This window comes from Nilaparvata lugens, chromosome 7 (assembly GCF_014356525.2).
Source record: "Nilaparvata lugens isolate BPH chromosome 7, ASM1435652v1, whole genome shotgun sequence".
NCBI lineage: Eukaryota > Metazoa > Arthropoda > Insecta > Hemiptera > Delphacidae > Nilaparvata > Nilaparvata lugens.
In genome coordinates this window covers 23,627,566-23,641,300 of record NC_052510.1, presented here as the reverse complement: position 1 = coordinate 23,641,300, position 13,735 = coordinate 23,627,566, and the positions used below count along the sequence as shown (strand labels likewise).

The 13,735-nt window shown below is 33.8% G+C and overlaps 1 protein-coding gene across 4 annotated transcripts in view; it reads right to left on the bottom strand.

Moving 5' to 3' along the window:
- The window catches only part of LOC111046315 (rho guanine nucleotide exchange factor 17), a 216,859-nt gene that overhangs the window by 12,345 nt on the left and 190,779 nt on the right, over positions 1-13,735 (bottom strand). For all 4 annotated transcript variants that reach the window (XM_039432363.1, XM_039432361.1, XM_039432364.1 and 1 more), the window contains exons 17-19: positions 3,082-3,230; positions 1,578-1,782; positions 1,206-1,376 (exon numbers count right to left, since the gene is read on the bottom strand). In XM_039432363.1, the coding sequence (XP_039288297.1) occupies positions 1,206-1,376; positions 1,578-1,782; positions 3,082-3,230 (525 nt within the window). The remainder of the gene's footprint in view (positions 1-1,205; positions 1,377-1,577; positions 1,783-3,081; positions 3,231-13,735) is intronic.

Below are 13,735 nucleotides of genomic sequence, written 5' to 3'. Positions count from 1 at the left end.
CATTTTTCGACTAAAAGTTACTTACACATATGATTATTCTTCAACTAGCAGGAAACCCGTGCTCCGCAAGGGGCAACTATAAAAAAACTTGAGGAACTGAAAACTTGACCGAGTGGAATCTTGAAGAATTGAAAATAGAACTATGACCATCCTTGATTAATTAAGAATCTATATGCAACATTTCAAGTTAATCAATCAGCCCAGTAGTTTAGACGTGATGATGCGTCAAATATAATTTTCCTATCCCGTACGTTTTTAAGCTAGTTCTTTTCTTTATTATAGTAAGTTATAGATAAAACGTATTTCATTAGGGCTACTTGATTTGTTAGTTGAAAAATAGCCCCATAGTACCCTTTTTCTATATAAACTTTCTTATATAAAATACAAAAACAACTAGTTTCGGATGTTTATAAGTTTATTTTAAAACTTTGGAAAGGGATTGAACACCCGAAACTAGTTGCTTTTGTATTTTATATAAAAAAGTTTGTTAAAAAAGGGTACTATATGGGACTATTTTTCAACTGATTATTCTTTAATATGATTGCCGTGAAGGTTGAGGCATTTTCATACCTGTGGACCAGCCTACCAAAACCTTCTTCATAAAATGCTGCCGCCGAATGAGTTCAAGTAGGCTATGGCGTTTTTTTGAAGTTCCTTGTTAGTTTGAGAGTTCTGCCCTCAAAGTCATACCTTGAGTTTGAGTAAAAGATATAAGTTACTAGTGAGTATTGGTCAAGTCTGGCTCACATGGTGGGTGATTGAAATTATTCCATTTTTCGCTGGAGAAGCAGTATCATTGCACCAGCACTGTGAGGTTGAGTTGTCATGGATCACAACGATTCCGGAAGTTATTTCAAATAACGTCTTTAGTTTTCTGACACCATTCGCGCACAATGTCATCATTCATAGCGTTTCCTGCATATACTTGAATAATTCTTTGTTGGATTTACGCTGAACTATTGCCTTTTGCCACTTGCAAAACTACGCAACTAGCACTTGGTGGTAGTCTCAAGTGAGGTGGACATGCTTCGGGGTCTATAATTCGAAAACAATTGACGATCTGGCCGTACAGGGCGTTTGGTGCCCCCCCATACTACTTGTCTGTGTCTTATGATATGTGATCCAAGGTTGGAAAAAATGACCTTCGTAGAAATATAAATATGGAAAAAGAATCCCTAATATAGAAAATATGAAAAGTTATTTACCGGCAACACTGAGAGAGGTAGACACTTTGGTGGCAGTGGATGATACATGCGGCAGTGGCATTGTGAGGATGACCCCTGCACTGGTTCCCACCCACAGCAGGTCTCGGCACGCCAGCAGTGACGTCACTCGCAGGCAAGCCGCCTTGTGCTGCCGAATTATGTCGTCACAACCTAAACAACAGTTACATCACAATACACTTTATTAACAAACATACAATTACAATACATACCGTGGTACTCGCTCAAAAAAAATGTTACAAGCAAAATAACGATGAATAAAAAACAAGTGATTTTGAAATGTACCAAAAAATGCAAGAAAATATTACAAAAATATATACTGTCCAATAATTTGATGAAAGTAAATATACTGACTAGCTAGCATTTTGGTAACAGCTGACGCCACATTGACCTCGGCGAGACACTCGAAGGTGACGGTGTGGAAGAGGCGAAGAGTAGCCGAGTTGTGCAGCGATATCCAGACACCCAACCCGGACACGGCCAAGCAGCTCACACTGCGCGATCCATCCCCACCACCCATGCCGCCACTGTTCAGCGATCCGCATGCCGTCAAACAGTGCTGCGAACCCCACCAACATACTATGTAATTGACCAGTTTTTGATTTCTTCAACAACATGGCTATGAGTAGTAGAAACGTGTAGTGAATTTATAAAACATAAAAAGGGTGGTGCTTGAAAATTCTTATTTCATTCTGAATATTGAATAAAATAATTTCAATTATTCTCTTCCTCTACTCAATCAACCTATCAATCTACGTCCGTATGTACGTGGTTCTTTAACGCGATATTTCTGAATATTCATTTCAGGGGATGAACTCCTTATAATAATTGTGATTATAATATTATGAAAAGAAGAATTGGCTTATATGTGTACGGGATAGAAAATACACAAATGAGGCATCATCACGTTTGAACTACTCGACTGATAAACTTGAAATTTAGCATAACGATTCTTTACCTACTGAGGATTGTTATAGGCATATTTTCAAATCTTCAAGATTCCAGTAAGTCAAGTTTTCAGTTTGTCAATTTCTTAATTGGACAGACCATTGCGGAGCACGGGTTACCTGCTAATTATTAATATTGTTGAGCAGTAGGCTACAAACAACTTATTTGAGAAACCAGGTTTCAATTAATTTAAAAATTATTGCTTTTTCAATATTTTGTGAATCGAATACCATCGATATTCTTACAATATTTTAAATGAAATATAAAAAGTAATAATTTCAGAATTATTGAATTCTTAAATTGAATAATTAAAGAGACAGGAGCATGTAAGATTTTCTTAATTAACAGAATTTTCAACTATTAAGAATGAATTTCAAATCATAGATCATATTGCTATAGTGAGGTCCTCGTTATAATGGCAGTATTTGATCAACATTGGTGTTGCTATCCTTGTCTATCATTCGACAAAGCAGCTATCGCTATCCTTTTCTAGCTCCGCAACATTGCCAGACTGTTTTTAACAATGTATAATAATAAATAATTAACATAATATTTAATCTCAATTATGAAAAGTTATTATTTCTTAATTTTAAAATATACTTTCTTGACGAATAAAATATAATTGATTATTTTAAACAAGAATGAACAGTTAATATTACATAAGATATAACGGTATCAGTTATCCTCCATATAAGACAGTGGCAAGGCAGAGAATCGGCAACGCTGTTCACTTATCTTTCTTGACTGCCATTATAACGTGGACGTTACTATAGAAGGTTCATCGGTTCATCACACAGAAGCTGAATCCCTTTGATTTGTGTTCCAAATGAAAATGTAATCTCAGTAAAGCTATCGAAATTGATGATCTCTTCATTCTTGTTTAGTAAGAAAGGTAGCGTTTCCTACTCACTTCGATTTGTAATGAATTAGTGTTTAAGACTTTTATCGTGCTGTGGCAGGAACACCATAATCTGCCATTGATTGGCACCATTCTCGTAACAGGTGTGGATGCAGTACCCACAGATATAGTCTGTGGATCGTTAGTGTTCCAACTACTGCCTGAAAAGATACCATAATATGGATTTGAATGGCAATATTGTAGAACAATCAATCAAAACAAAATTCAAACTGTTTCAACTCTGAATGATATTATCATTGTACTTTTTTTGTATATCAAGGAAGAACTATAAGCTAGAACTATAAAATCTATTTTTTCATGACTACTTTAAGATAGAGACATGCAAATGGTCTCAATATTTTCGTTACAACAAGACAAATAAGAATATTGATAATGGGAACAACAAAAATATTCGACATCATTGAAAAATTCAAGATGGCGGTCATTATTGACAGAAATTTTTATATCACTTGTTATTCAGTTATTGTGAGAGATATCGGATTGGTTTTACCACCAAAGTGTTTAAAATTAACCAAACAATGATGTTCGAGAGAATCATCTCATTTCGACCACTCTTTCTATTATTTATTGTTTATAGCTAGTTTAATTTCATTCTGATATCTTGTTGTTGGGTCTTTCTGGATTTGCTTTATATTATTTTCCAGGATAAAGCAAATCCAGAAAGACCCAACAACAAGATATCAGAATGAAATTGAACTAGCTATAAACAGAACAAAACACATTCTCAAAGAAAATGAAAAAATATATTTAAAAGAAATTAACCCTTCTGCACCTACTCTCCAAGCACTTCCCAAACTCCACAAAGAGAACACACCAGTAAGACCTATCATAGACTACAAAAAAGCTCCAGCATACAAATTAGCTAAACAAATGGATTCACAACTAAGGAAACTGATACCAGTAGACCAGCATCCCGCATATTTAAAAAACAGCTTGGACCTTGTAAATAAAATTAAAGACATTCACATTCCATATAATTCCACTCCAGCATCATTTGCTATCAAGAACCTCTACACCAACATCCCAGTAAAAGAAACCATAGCTATTATTGAAAAAATCCTGAACAACAAGAACAATTCACCAGAACACCAGAGAGCTAATAGAAATATTAAAAATCATAACATCGCAAAATTACTTCACTCATGATCAAAAATACTTCAGTCAAGAAGAGGGCCTTCCAATGGGAAGCCCAATCTCCTGTATACTAGCTGAAATTTTCCTGCAACATATGAAAGAAACAAAAATATCCAAAAATAAACATGCATTAAAAATCATTTATTGGAAAAGATATGTTGATGACATAATACTACTCTACAAAGGAAATGCCAGACAATGTGATTAACTCCTCTCAGAATTGAACAAAATACACAAAAACATACATTTCACTGCAGAATATGAAACCAACAATGCCCTAAACTTTCTGGACCTCTACATATCAAAACAGGACAACAAACCAAGATTTAGTATTTTCAGAAAGCCCACAATGACAGATATTTCATACATGAAACATCAAATCATCCACCACAACACAAACTTGCTGCCTTCAACTCCATGATCCATAGACTAATAAGCATTCCACTAACATAAGAAGATTACCAGACAGAATTGAACACTATAAAATATCTGTCACAAAACAATGGCTACTCATCCAATGTAATAGACAAAATACTTCATAAAATGAAAAACAAGAAACAGAAACCCCCAAATCCCAAAAAATATGTCACACTAACATATTTCAATCAAAACTCACAATCCATAGCAAACATATTCAAAAAATCAGGCTACAAAACAGCATTTAAAGCCAACAACAACTTGAAAACCCAACTAAAAACACGAAAAATGGACAGCTCACAAATTGAAAAGACAGGAATTTATAAACTAAAATGTAATACATGCCCAAAATTCTATATTGGACATACCGGCCGTAGCTTCAAAATAAGATACAATCAGCACATAAAAGCAGTAAATTCAAATTCAGAATCTACATATGCAGAACATTTAATAGCCACAGGACACAATCACAAAAACATACAAACAGATATCGAAATCCGACACATTCTTCAAAAAAGCCAGAGACTCAACACACTAGAACAATACGAAATTTTTAAACACCTCCACTATGACAAATCCAACTTATCAAATGATCAACTTAACTTCAAATCAAATGTAATATTTTCCCACATTTTGGCCACACAGTCCAACCCATAAGAACAGTTAATAACTCATGTTATTAGCTCCGGTGTAGACGCAGCTTTATTCGTCTTGTCGTAACGAAAAGATTGAGACCATTTGCCAGTCTCTATCTTAAAGTAGTCATAAAAAATCGATTTTATAGTTCTAGCTTATAGTTCTTCTTACCTCATAGGTATGGAAAACCGCATCAGAAATCATGCAGGGTTTTCTTTGGAGGGCGCTGGAGAACTCATTTTTTGACGTACAGCGCATAAAGATATATTGTTCCAAAGTTAAAATCACGCTCTAAATATCATAGATTTGAAATTTCTCTGTATCTCTTGCACAAAAAAAGTTATAATGGAATGAAATTTGAACAAATTTAAAGAAAATTTTTTTGGGCTTTTGAAGGTTATAACTAAAAAAATCTGGTGTGGTACACTCACACAACTTTCCTTGCTCATTGATCTATAAGCCTCATTCTTAAACGAGGATAATTTCGGGGAATAACATCATGCCGATTGGTGGCTAAATAATTAAAACTATGATTATACTATTGTTATTGTTTTCAGAGTACATTTTCCTTTGTTTGAATATTATGAAATTTGAGGATTTTTTAAAAGTTGTCAAAAAAGCTGTTCTACAAATAAAATATCGACATGTTGTGTTCTTTTGAATCCTACCTACCTCACGCACGAGAAGGAGGTTACCAAGTAAATTTCTCAGGGACCCCCTGTTAAGCTGCGTTTACACCGGAGTTAATAACACGAGTTATGAACAAAAGTTATCAACTTGACTGAATCGTCAAAAATTTCTCTTAACAAAAGTTAATAACTCGTGTTTTTAACAGAAAATTCCTTATTGTTATTAACAAGATTATGTTATCAATATGATTTATTGACTTCCATATGATTTAATTTAATGAGAGCAAAGACTTTAAAGAGATCTTTAAGGTCTTTGAATGAGAATATTCATATAACAGCCGGGATAAAAAATCTCTTCAAAATAATTTGAATTGAAACAGGTGTATGAACATTAACATCTGATCGAATATAGCAAGATTCGCATGAATATGTCAGCATTATTTTAATGGGAGTATTGATGCTATTAATAAGAAATGCTGACTGAAGTGAATATCAACAAGCTGCATACACATGGGTTATTAACTTGACTGAATCATCAAAAATTATTGTTCTTAACAAAAGTTAATAACTTGTCTTTTTAACGGAAAATTCCTGTAAATGTAATTCCTGTAATAGCGAGTAAAAATAATGAAAGCTAGGTAACGTAACCTGAAAGCTGAGTTTCCAAAAATACCATGAAACTTTTGAAAAGTGTCATGATATTGTAATAAATTTTGTTCCATTGACAAATAATAAAGTTCTCATATCTATTTTTCTAGAAGCATGATGGAATTCTCATCACAATAGATTTCATAACATTTAAATAGTTTGTTTTATCCAGCCAATAAGTCTGACGAAAATATTGTAAAGCACAACATTGAATATAAACTCTGGAAGAGCCAATTATTCTAGCTATAGTACCACTTAATGAATTTAATAAACATGTAAGAAATTGAAAAATAACACACATAACCATTATTGTTTATATTTAGTGATATTTCTAATCTTAGCCATTGCTCGTGGTAATACAACTCGAAAATCATATCAATAGCTATTGTACCAACATGTTATGGGTAGGGTACTCAGTACTGAAGAGAATCAATCAGAGAAGTCAAGACGTATTTAATCAGCACTTAATCATGGTTAAATATTTCATAAAATGTTATATTCAATTGAGCCGCAAAAAATATTTTGAAATTGGATTATTTGAAGTTCGATCCAATAAATGGGATGAGGAAATAAACAAAATTGAAATTTATCTTTCTACATATTTATATAGATCACTGGTTCTCAATAAGTTGTCCGCGAAAGCTCTAGAAGTGGTCCGTGAGGAGTCCGAGGGAAGGAAAATTGATGTTTTAAGCTTTATTAGTGTTTTTTAAAGTTATCTTTTTTGTCTATATTAAAGTATAATCAATTTCTCTTCAAAAATTATAAATCAAACTCATCTTAAATTCATAATATGTTTCCAATCGGTAAAATAAGTGATACGTTCCTAATGTCTAATGCTATAAGATAGGACTTGAAAGTTTGTTTGGAATCTTAATGGCGGATTTGTACCATGTGACCGAGCTAACCAATCAGAAGCGTGACATTCAATGGCGATACTGTGGGTAATATAGTTACTGTAGTGGGAATTATACCGCTGGGAAGATCCCGACTTTTTATTTCTTTCAGATGATTGATTTATTTCAATGATATGATAAATACAGCTGACTGAAAAATTATCAACTTTAAAATGAAAATAAAATAAAATGTTAATGACTTTGTTATCAACATCAGTTAATAACAAAAATGTTGAAAACATTTGTTATTAACTCCGGTGAGAACGCAGCTTTAGTTTCCCAGGGAGGAGACTCATGCCAGTTAATAGAGCTGATAAATAACTATACAGGTTATGAATTTGAAAAAAATCGGTCAAGTCATTTTTGAGAAAATCGTCATAGAAATTTAACAAAATTCATTATTCTCAGAAATATTAAGGAGCTCCTGCAATTTTCCCAGAAATGAGACTCATGTCAGTTGATAGGGCTTATAAATAGCTATCTAGGGTATAAATTTGAAGAAAATCGTTAAAGCCGTTTTCGAGAAAACTGTGAAAAATATGGTTTTTTAGCCATTATCCGCTCATTTTCCAGTTTTCAGCTATTTCTGCCAAATCTCGTAATCGGACAGAAAAAATTGCTCTTGCCTTTTTTTAGATCATAATAAGATTCTGAATGAAATGAGAACATTCGGAGCTCTCTATCTTTAATGAGTACTGAGTTATGATTTTTCAAAAATGAGTGAAATTTGAAGGAAAAATCAATGTTGATGAATTTTAGTTTTTGATCAACAATATCTTCCGATTTTTAACATTTAGATGTATAATTCAAAATCCCTCTGAGCGTATTTTTGTGCTCTACAATCTGAGATCAGGGAGACGCTCTATCTCGAGTAGATTTCCAGGTACACCAGACAACAATGCTCCTTGTATTGAGAAAAACACCTAATTTTCAGCTTCAAACATCATCACCAATTACATTGTCCTTACATTGATATTCCACACAATGACATAAGTTAATGAGATCATGTTCTATGAGAATCACCAGCTAGATGCACTTCATTTCAGTATTTCCTAGTGGAGAGGCGCGCTTAAGGACACCTCAAGGATCAAAATTTCAAACACTTATAACTTTCGACACATTTCTCGACCGAATTTGACTTATGATGCATGATTCTGGACCGCCTTGACGAGTCAAGAAGAATGAAGTGTAGTACGATGAAATCTGAGCATTGTGTCGAAAGTTATAAGTGTTTGAAATTTTGATCCTTGAGGTGTCCTTAAGCGCGCCTCTCCACTAGGAAATACTGAAATGAAGTGCATCTAGCGGGTTATTCTCATAGAACATGATCTCATGAACTTATGTCATTGTGCGGAATATCAATGTAAGGACGATGTAGTTGGTGATGATGGTTGTAGCTGAATAAATTGAGTTCCATGTAAATATATTTCTACCAAACTCCAAAATAACTATTTCAATGTGACCTTTAATTGTTCAGGTTAAGGACAAATTCTGACACTGCAGTAAAATTAACTTATTCATAAGTGATATCAATGTAAGAAAGAACAGATTATATGCTTCTAGATGAATGAAACAATATTGGATAGATGTTATCCAACGGTATTTGAATACTCCCCTGACTGTTACTGTATGAGAGTACCACCAGTAATTTATAAGTTTTCAATTCGTCAAAAGAGTGGTCATAGATACAATAGTGTAATCAAAGGTTATAATCTTCTCCTATCTATATCTTTTTCTTCTTATTATTTTTCACCTTCTTCCTCTTCTTCTTCTTCTTCTTCTTCTTCTTCTTCTTCTTCTTCTTCTTCTGTCTCCTTCTTCTATTATCTTCTTCGTCTTCTCGCTTGTTCTTCTCCTCCTGTCGTCGTCTTCTTCTTCTTTTTCTTCCGCTAGCTTTGTCCGGCAAATGATTTCTTTTTGTATTATGGAGTCCCTTTTGTAAAAGTTACCAAGAACAAGAACGACAAGGCCGTTGTATTCTAATACCCGAGACGTCAGTCTGCAGATTGTTGTTATGGAATGCAGAAAACTTCTTTCACTACCCTTAGACAATAAATGCTGTTTCAAAAGATGGAGACTTGCCACTTCCAAAATCGATGGATATGGTTTTAATTATATATATATATATATACAATACTCTGATTGATACCATTGAAGAACTCTGATTAAGTATTTTGAGCAAAATAAAAATGATAAAGCAGACTCCTGGAATATTTGAACAGGTCCGACAATCGATGAGAAGAAGTCTGAACATATGCATTAAGAGCAACGGAGGTCACTTTGAACATCATCTTTAGTCTTTTGGTATAAGTTTTATGTCATTTAGGTATGTTACTTTCATATAAAAATAAAACTTTTCAAAAAAACCGAATATTTTATTTGCAATCAGCTACAATCTATGAGTTATTAGTTCTCTCCTTATAAAACAGCAAATTTTTGTGGTGTAATGTACTACATAAGAACACATTTTATTTATCTTGTATTCAAATTTAGTTTACACAGCTTACATAATATTCTTTTCAGAATTAAATTCTCTACAATTTTTATTGCGAAAAATTATTTGTTTACTGGTCATTAAAGAAAGTTATTGAGCATCAAACGTAGAAGTCGTGTTTTCCGACTTGGATTTTATTTATACTAAAAAAGTTACGTTAGTCGTGACCCTTGGGACCCAGGGACCCAAAAGCATCATTAAACGAAAACAACAAGTCACAGAGCACTAACACTCTACATCAAGTTTAAGTGTCTACTTACATGAATTTACATGGGTCACAATATACAGTAAAGTGAACGGAAGCAAAATTATAACTAAAAAAAGAATTGCTGGGTCCCTCGGACCCAGGGTCACGACTAGAAGGTTATCTCAATGTAACTTAGTAAAAAATCAGCTGTCGTGTTGACTATTCATTGCATGCAATGACGCATGCAATTAATAACGGAAAGTAAACATAGTATTTTTCTCTCGACCTTTCTCTGCTTTCAACTCGGGCTGACCTGTTGCCAGTGTGTTAAAGGAGATTAGCTTTTGATGTCAGCATATTTTTGATACACTAACCCCAACAGCCATTTGTTCAAAAAATACTCACACTACAGCTTCCAGACTCGTTTTATTCAATTTTTCAGATATTTTTCCATATGAATCCACCATAAGTTTTTCAAAAACTAGTCCCCAAACAATTCAGCATTGGTGTATTTCACCTGAGGAACTGAATTCCGGGCGAAATCTTTCACTCTGTATAGCTCGCTAATGAAGCGTTTATGGATATATATTTATAAGAGCTTTTTTGTTATTTTTACCTCTACTATCACGTATTAAATTATTTTACCATAATTAAGAATCACCCTGTATATTGAATGTTCAATAAAAATGGAAAATAAATTTTATTCAAGTTCAATTCTACAATTCCTTTCTCGGGTCTCGTTGAACCGGCTTGTAGGCTGCCTCTTTAAGGATATTGAAGGAGCCCCCATGGGATCATCCCTCTCTCCAGCCATAGCCAATCTCTTCATGACTCATTTTGAAGAAAAAGATCTTAGTAGAACAAAAGCTATTAGTAAAGCTATTAGTAGAACAAAACTGATACCCACCCTTTGGAAGAGATATGTCGATGATATCTTTATCATTTGGCCTCATGGTGAAGAAGAACTTTCCGAATTCCTCAATCAGCTGAACCAGATATACCCCAAAATACAGTTCACTCTCGAAATAGAAGAAGAAGCTAAACTACCGTTCTTAGACATTCTAATCACCAGAAACGAAAATGGCAATCTAGAACACTCTGTATACAGAAAACCAACCCATACAAATAGATACCTCAATGCACTCATCATCACCCCGCACATTCCTTCTCTGTAGTCAATAGTCTAATCTTTCGATCTCTCCATCTCACTGATGAAAAAAGCAAAGAAGAGGAGATCAAGACAATCAAATCCATACTGAAGAGTAATGGTTACAATAGTAGTATAATTGAAAAATCTTTGAAGAAACAACTGACACCTCCAAAACTTGAAGAAAAACTCAAGGAAGAGAAAGCTTTTAAAAATAAAAAAAAACCATCCCCCTTCCATACATCAAGGGTACCACCGATCGTATTGGAAGAATACTGAAAAAACATCAAATCAAACCAGTCTACAAACCTTTCCAAACTATTTCAAAATGTCTTAAGAAACCCGTTCAGAGTCTAGAGCTAAAAAATCAAGGCGTTTACAGCATCCCCTGCCTGAATTGTGACAATATGTATGTAGGTTAAACAAATAGAAGAATATCAGCCAGGGTAGAGGAACGAACACAAACTGAGCATAAAAAACAAACAATCTACCTCAACTCTTTACAACCACGAAAAGAACACAGGGCACAAAATAAACTTTAAAAATTTTAAACAAATAGCCAACATTCAAGATTTTCGGGTTAGGATTGTACGAGAGGCTTTGGAAATAGAGAAACAAGGTAGCCTTAACAAAAGGGATGACAGTACAAATATCTCTTCTCTTTTGGAAAATCATTCTGAACACACAAACACATCACAAAAGCCAGACACTTCTCCGGGAATGCCATTCACCCAGCAGCGCCAAGCCGAACACGTGGAGGGAGGAGAGGGGAGGAGGTACTCCCTTCGACCTTCGACCACGAGGAAGAATTTCGAAGCACAGGCAGGAGTCAGTGTAGGATTACCTGCGCTCCGAAGATGTCATTTGAGATAATGACATAACATCAGAAAGTAAGTGAAACTGCTTATCCGATGTACCCGGTTGATAATTTACCATTTATTTATGTAGATTACAATATATACTGGCTTATACACTTATATACAATAGCTTACAATACAGCAAAATTATAGATGAATTTACATAATATAGACTAAGAAAATAATTATTGAAAGTATATGATATGAAAAAGTAATTTGTAATATAATAACTATAGATAATTATATTGTTATGCATCTACATAAATAATTGGCGGAGCTTTGGACATATCAATGTCCATTCTTCGGAAAGAATATTAAAAATATCCTCCCCACTAACTCTCTACCAAAAAAGATGGAGAGAAAAAGGGTACAGATTCAGGGGACATTATGGGGTATTTAGGAGGCGGTTACAAACGGGATATTTAAGATTTGAATGAGATTTATTTTTCATTTTCATTGAACATTTAATATATATATATATAAAATATATTTGTAATATATTATTTATTATTTATTATTTATAATTTCTAATGTAAGTTTTTAAGTGTTTACAATCTATTTATATCGTGTCTCCTGTTTTAATTTATATTACAAACTTTGAAGTGTCTTCTGTTATGTGCTATATATCTATATATATAAAAATGTTATGTTGGTTTGTGTGTAATGCAAAAACTCCAAAAGTACTGGACCGATTGAGTTGAAATTTTAACATGATATAAAATCCGCATCAAGGATGGTTTTTATCTACTTTTTACAATTTTCAGGGGCGCTACGCTCGCCCGAAAATTTTTAACTTTCTTGTTTATGGATTTTTCCGATTTTTGACTTCACATTCGGGGTCAGCTCGCGAAAATAAGTCGATTAAAAAAAAAAAATTGACCGGGCTCGCAGGGTGGCCCGGGGGGAGGGGGTGAAACTTTGGCCATTTTTGGCCAGATTTGAGCTGAGCGCTGCTGCAATCAAAGTGCAAAATCTGACCGCTAGATAGCGCGCATGTTTCAAAACGCAGCTTCAACAGGTTCGTGAGATATAGAGTACCGGTAAACTACACTCTTGATTACCGTATGTTTTCCGGTACAATTATTGGATTTCAATTACTTTCGCAATTCAGAACAAAGAAAGCATACCGATGCTTTTTTTTCGATAATAAATTCGTGTTTCAGTGCAAATAATCGTGTTACTTGTGTTAATATTGTAGTAATTTCAATCAGTGAATGGATCGATACCGGTACCGTGCTACAATCAATTGGCGATTCAGTCGATAGTGTGAGTATAATCTTATCGATGTAAATCAATCTTGTAATGAATAATAATTATTGAGGCTTTTATTCTTGCATTTGTGTATTCATAATTTCTCAATTGTCAATGTTTCATAATCCTCCAAACCTTAGTTCATAAGCTGATCGGCTTATCTTATAGTTTCAATATCTTATTTCTATTTCATATTCATGCTATGTTTCCTTCTATCATAAAACAACGAGAAATAAAAAAAAATTCTTATCTCTTTTCTACTAACATACCGGCATTTGACAACGGTGTTGTTGATAATACGATCTGGGCTGTGTTGCATGCTAAAATACAAAGTAGGCTAATATTTTAG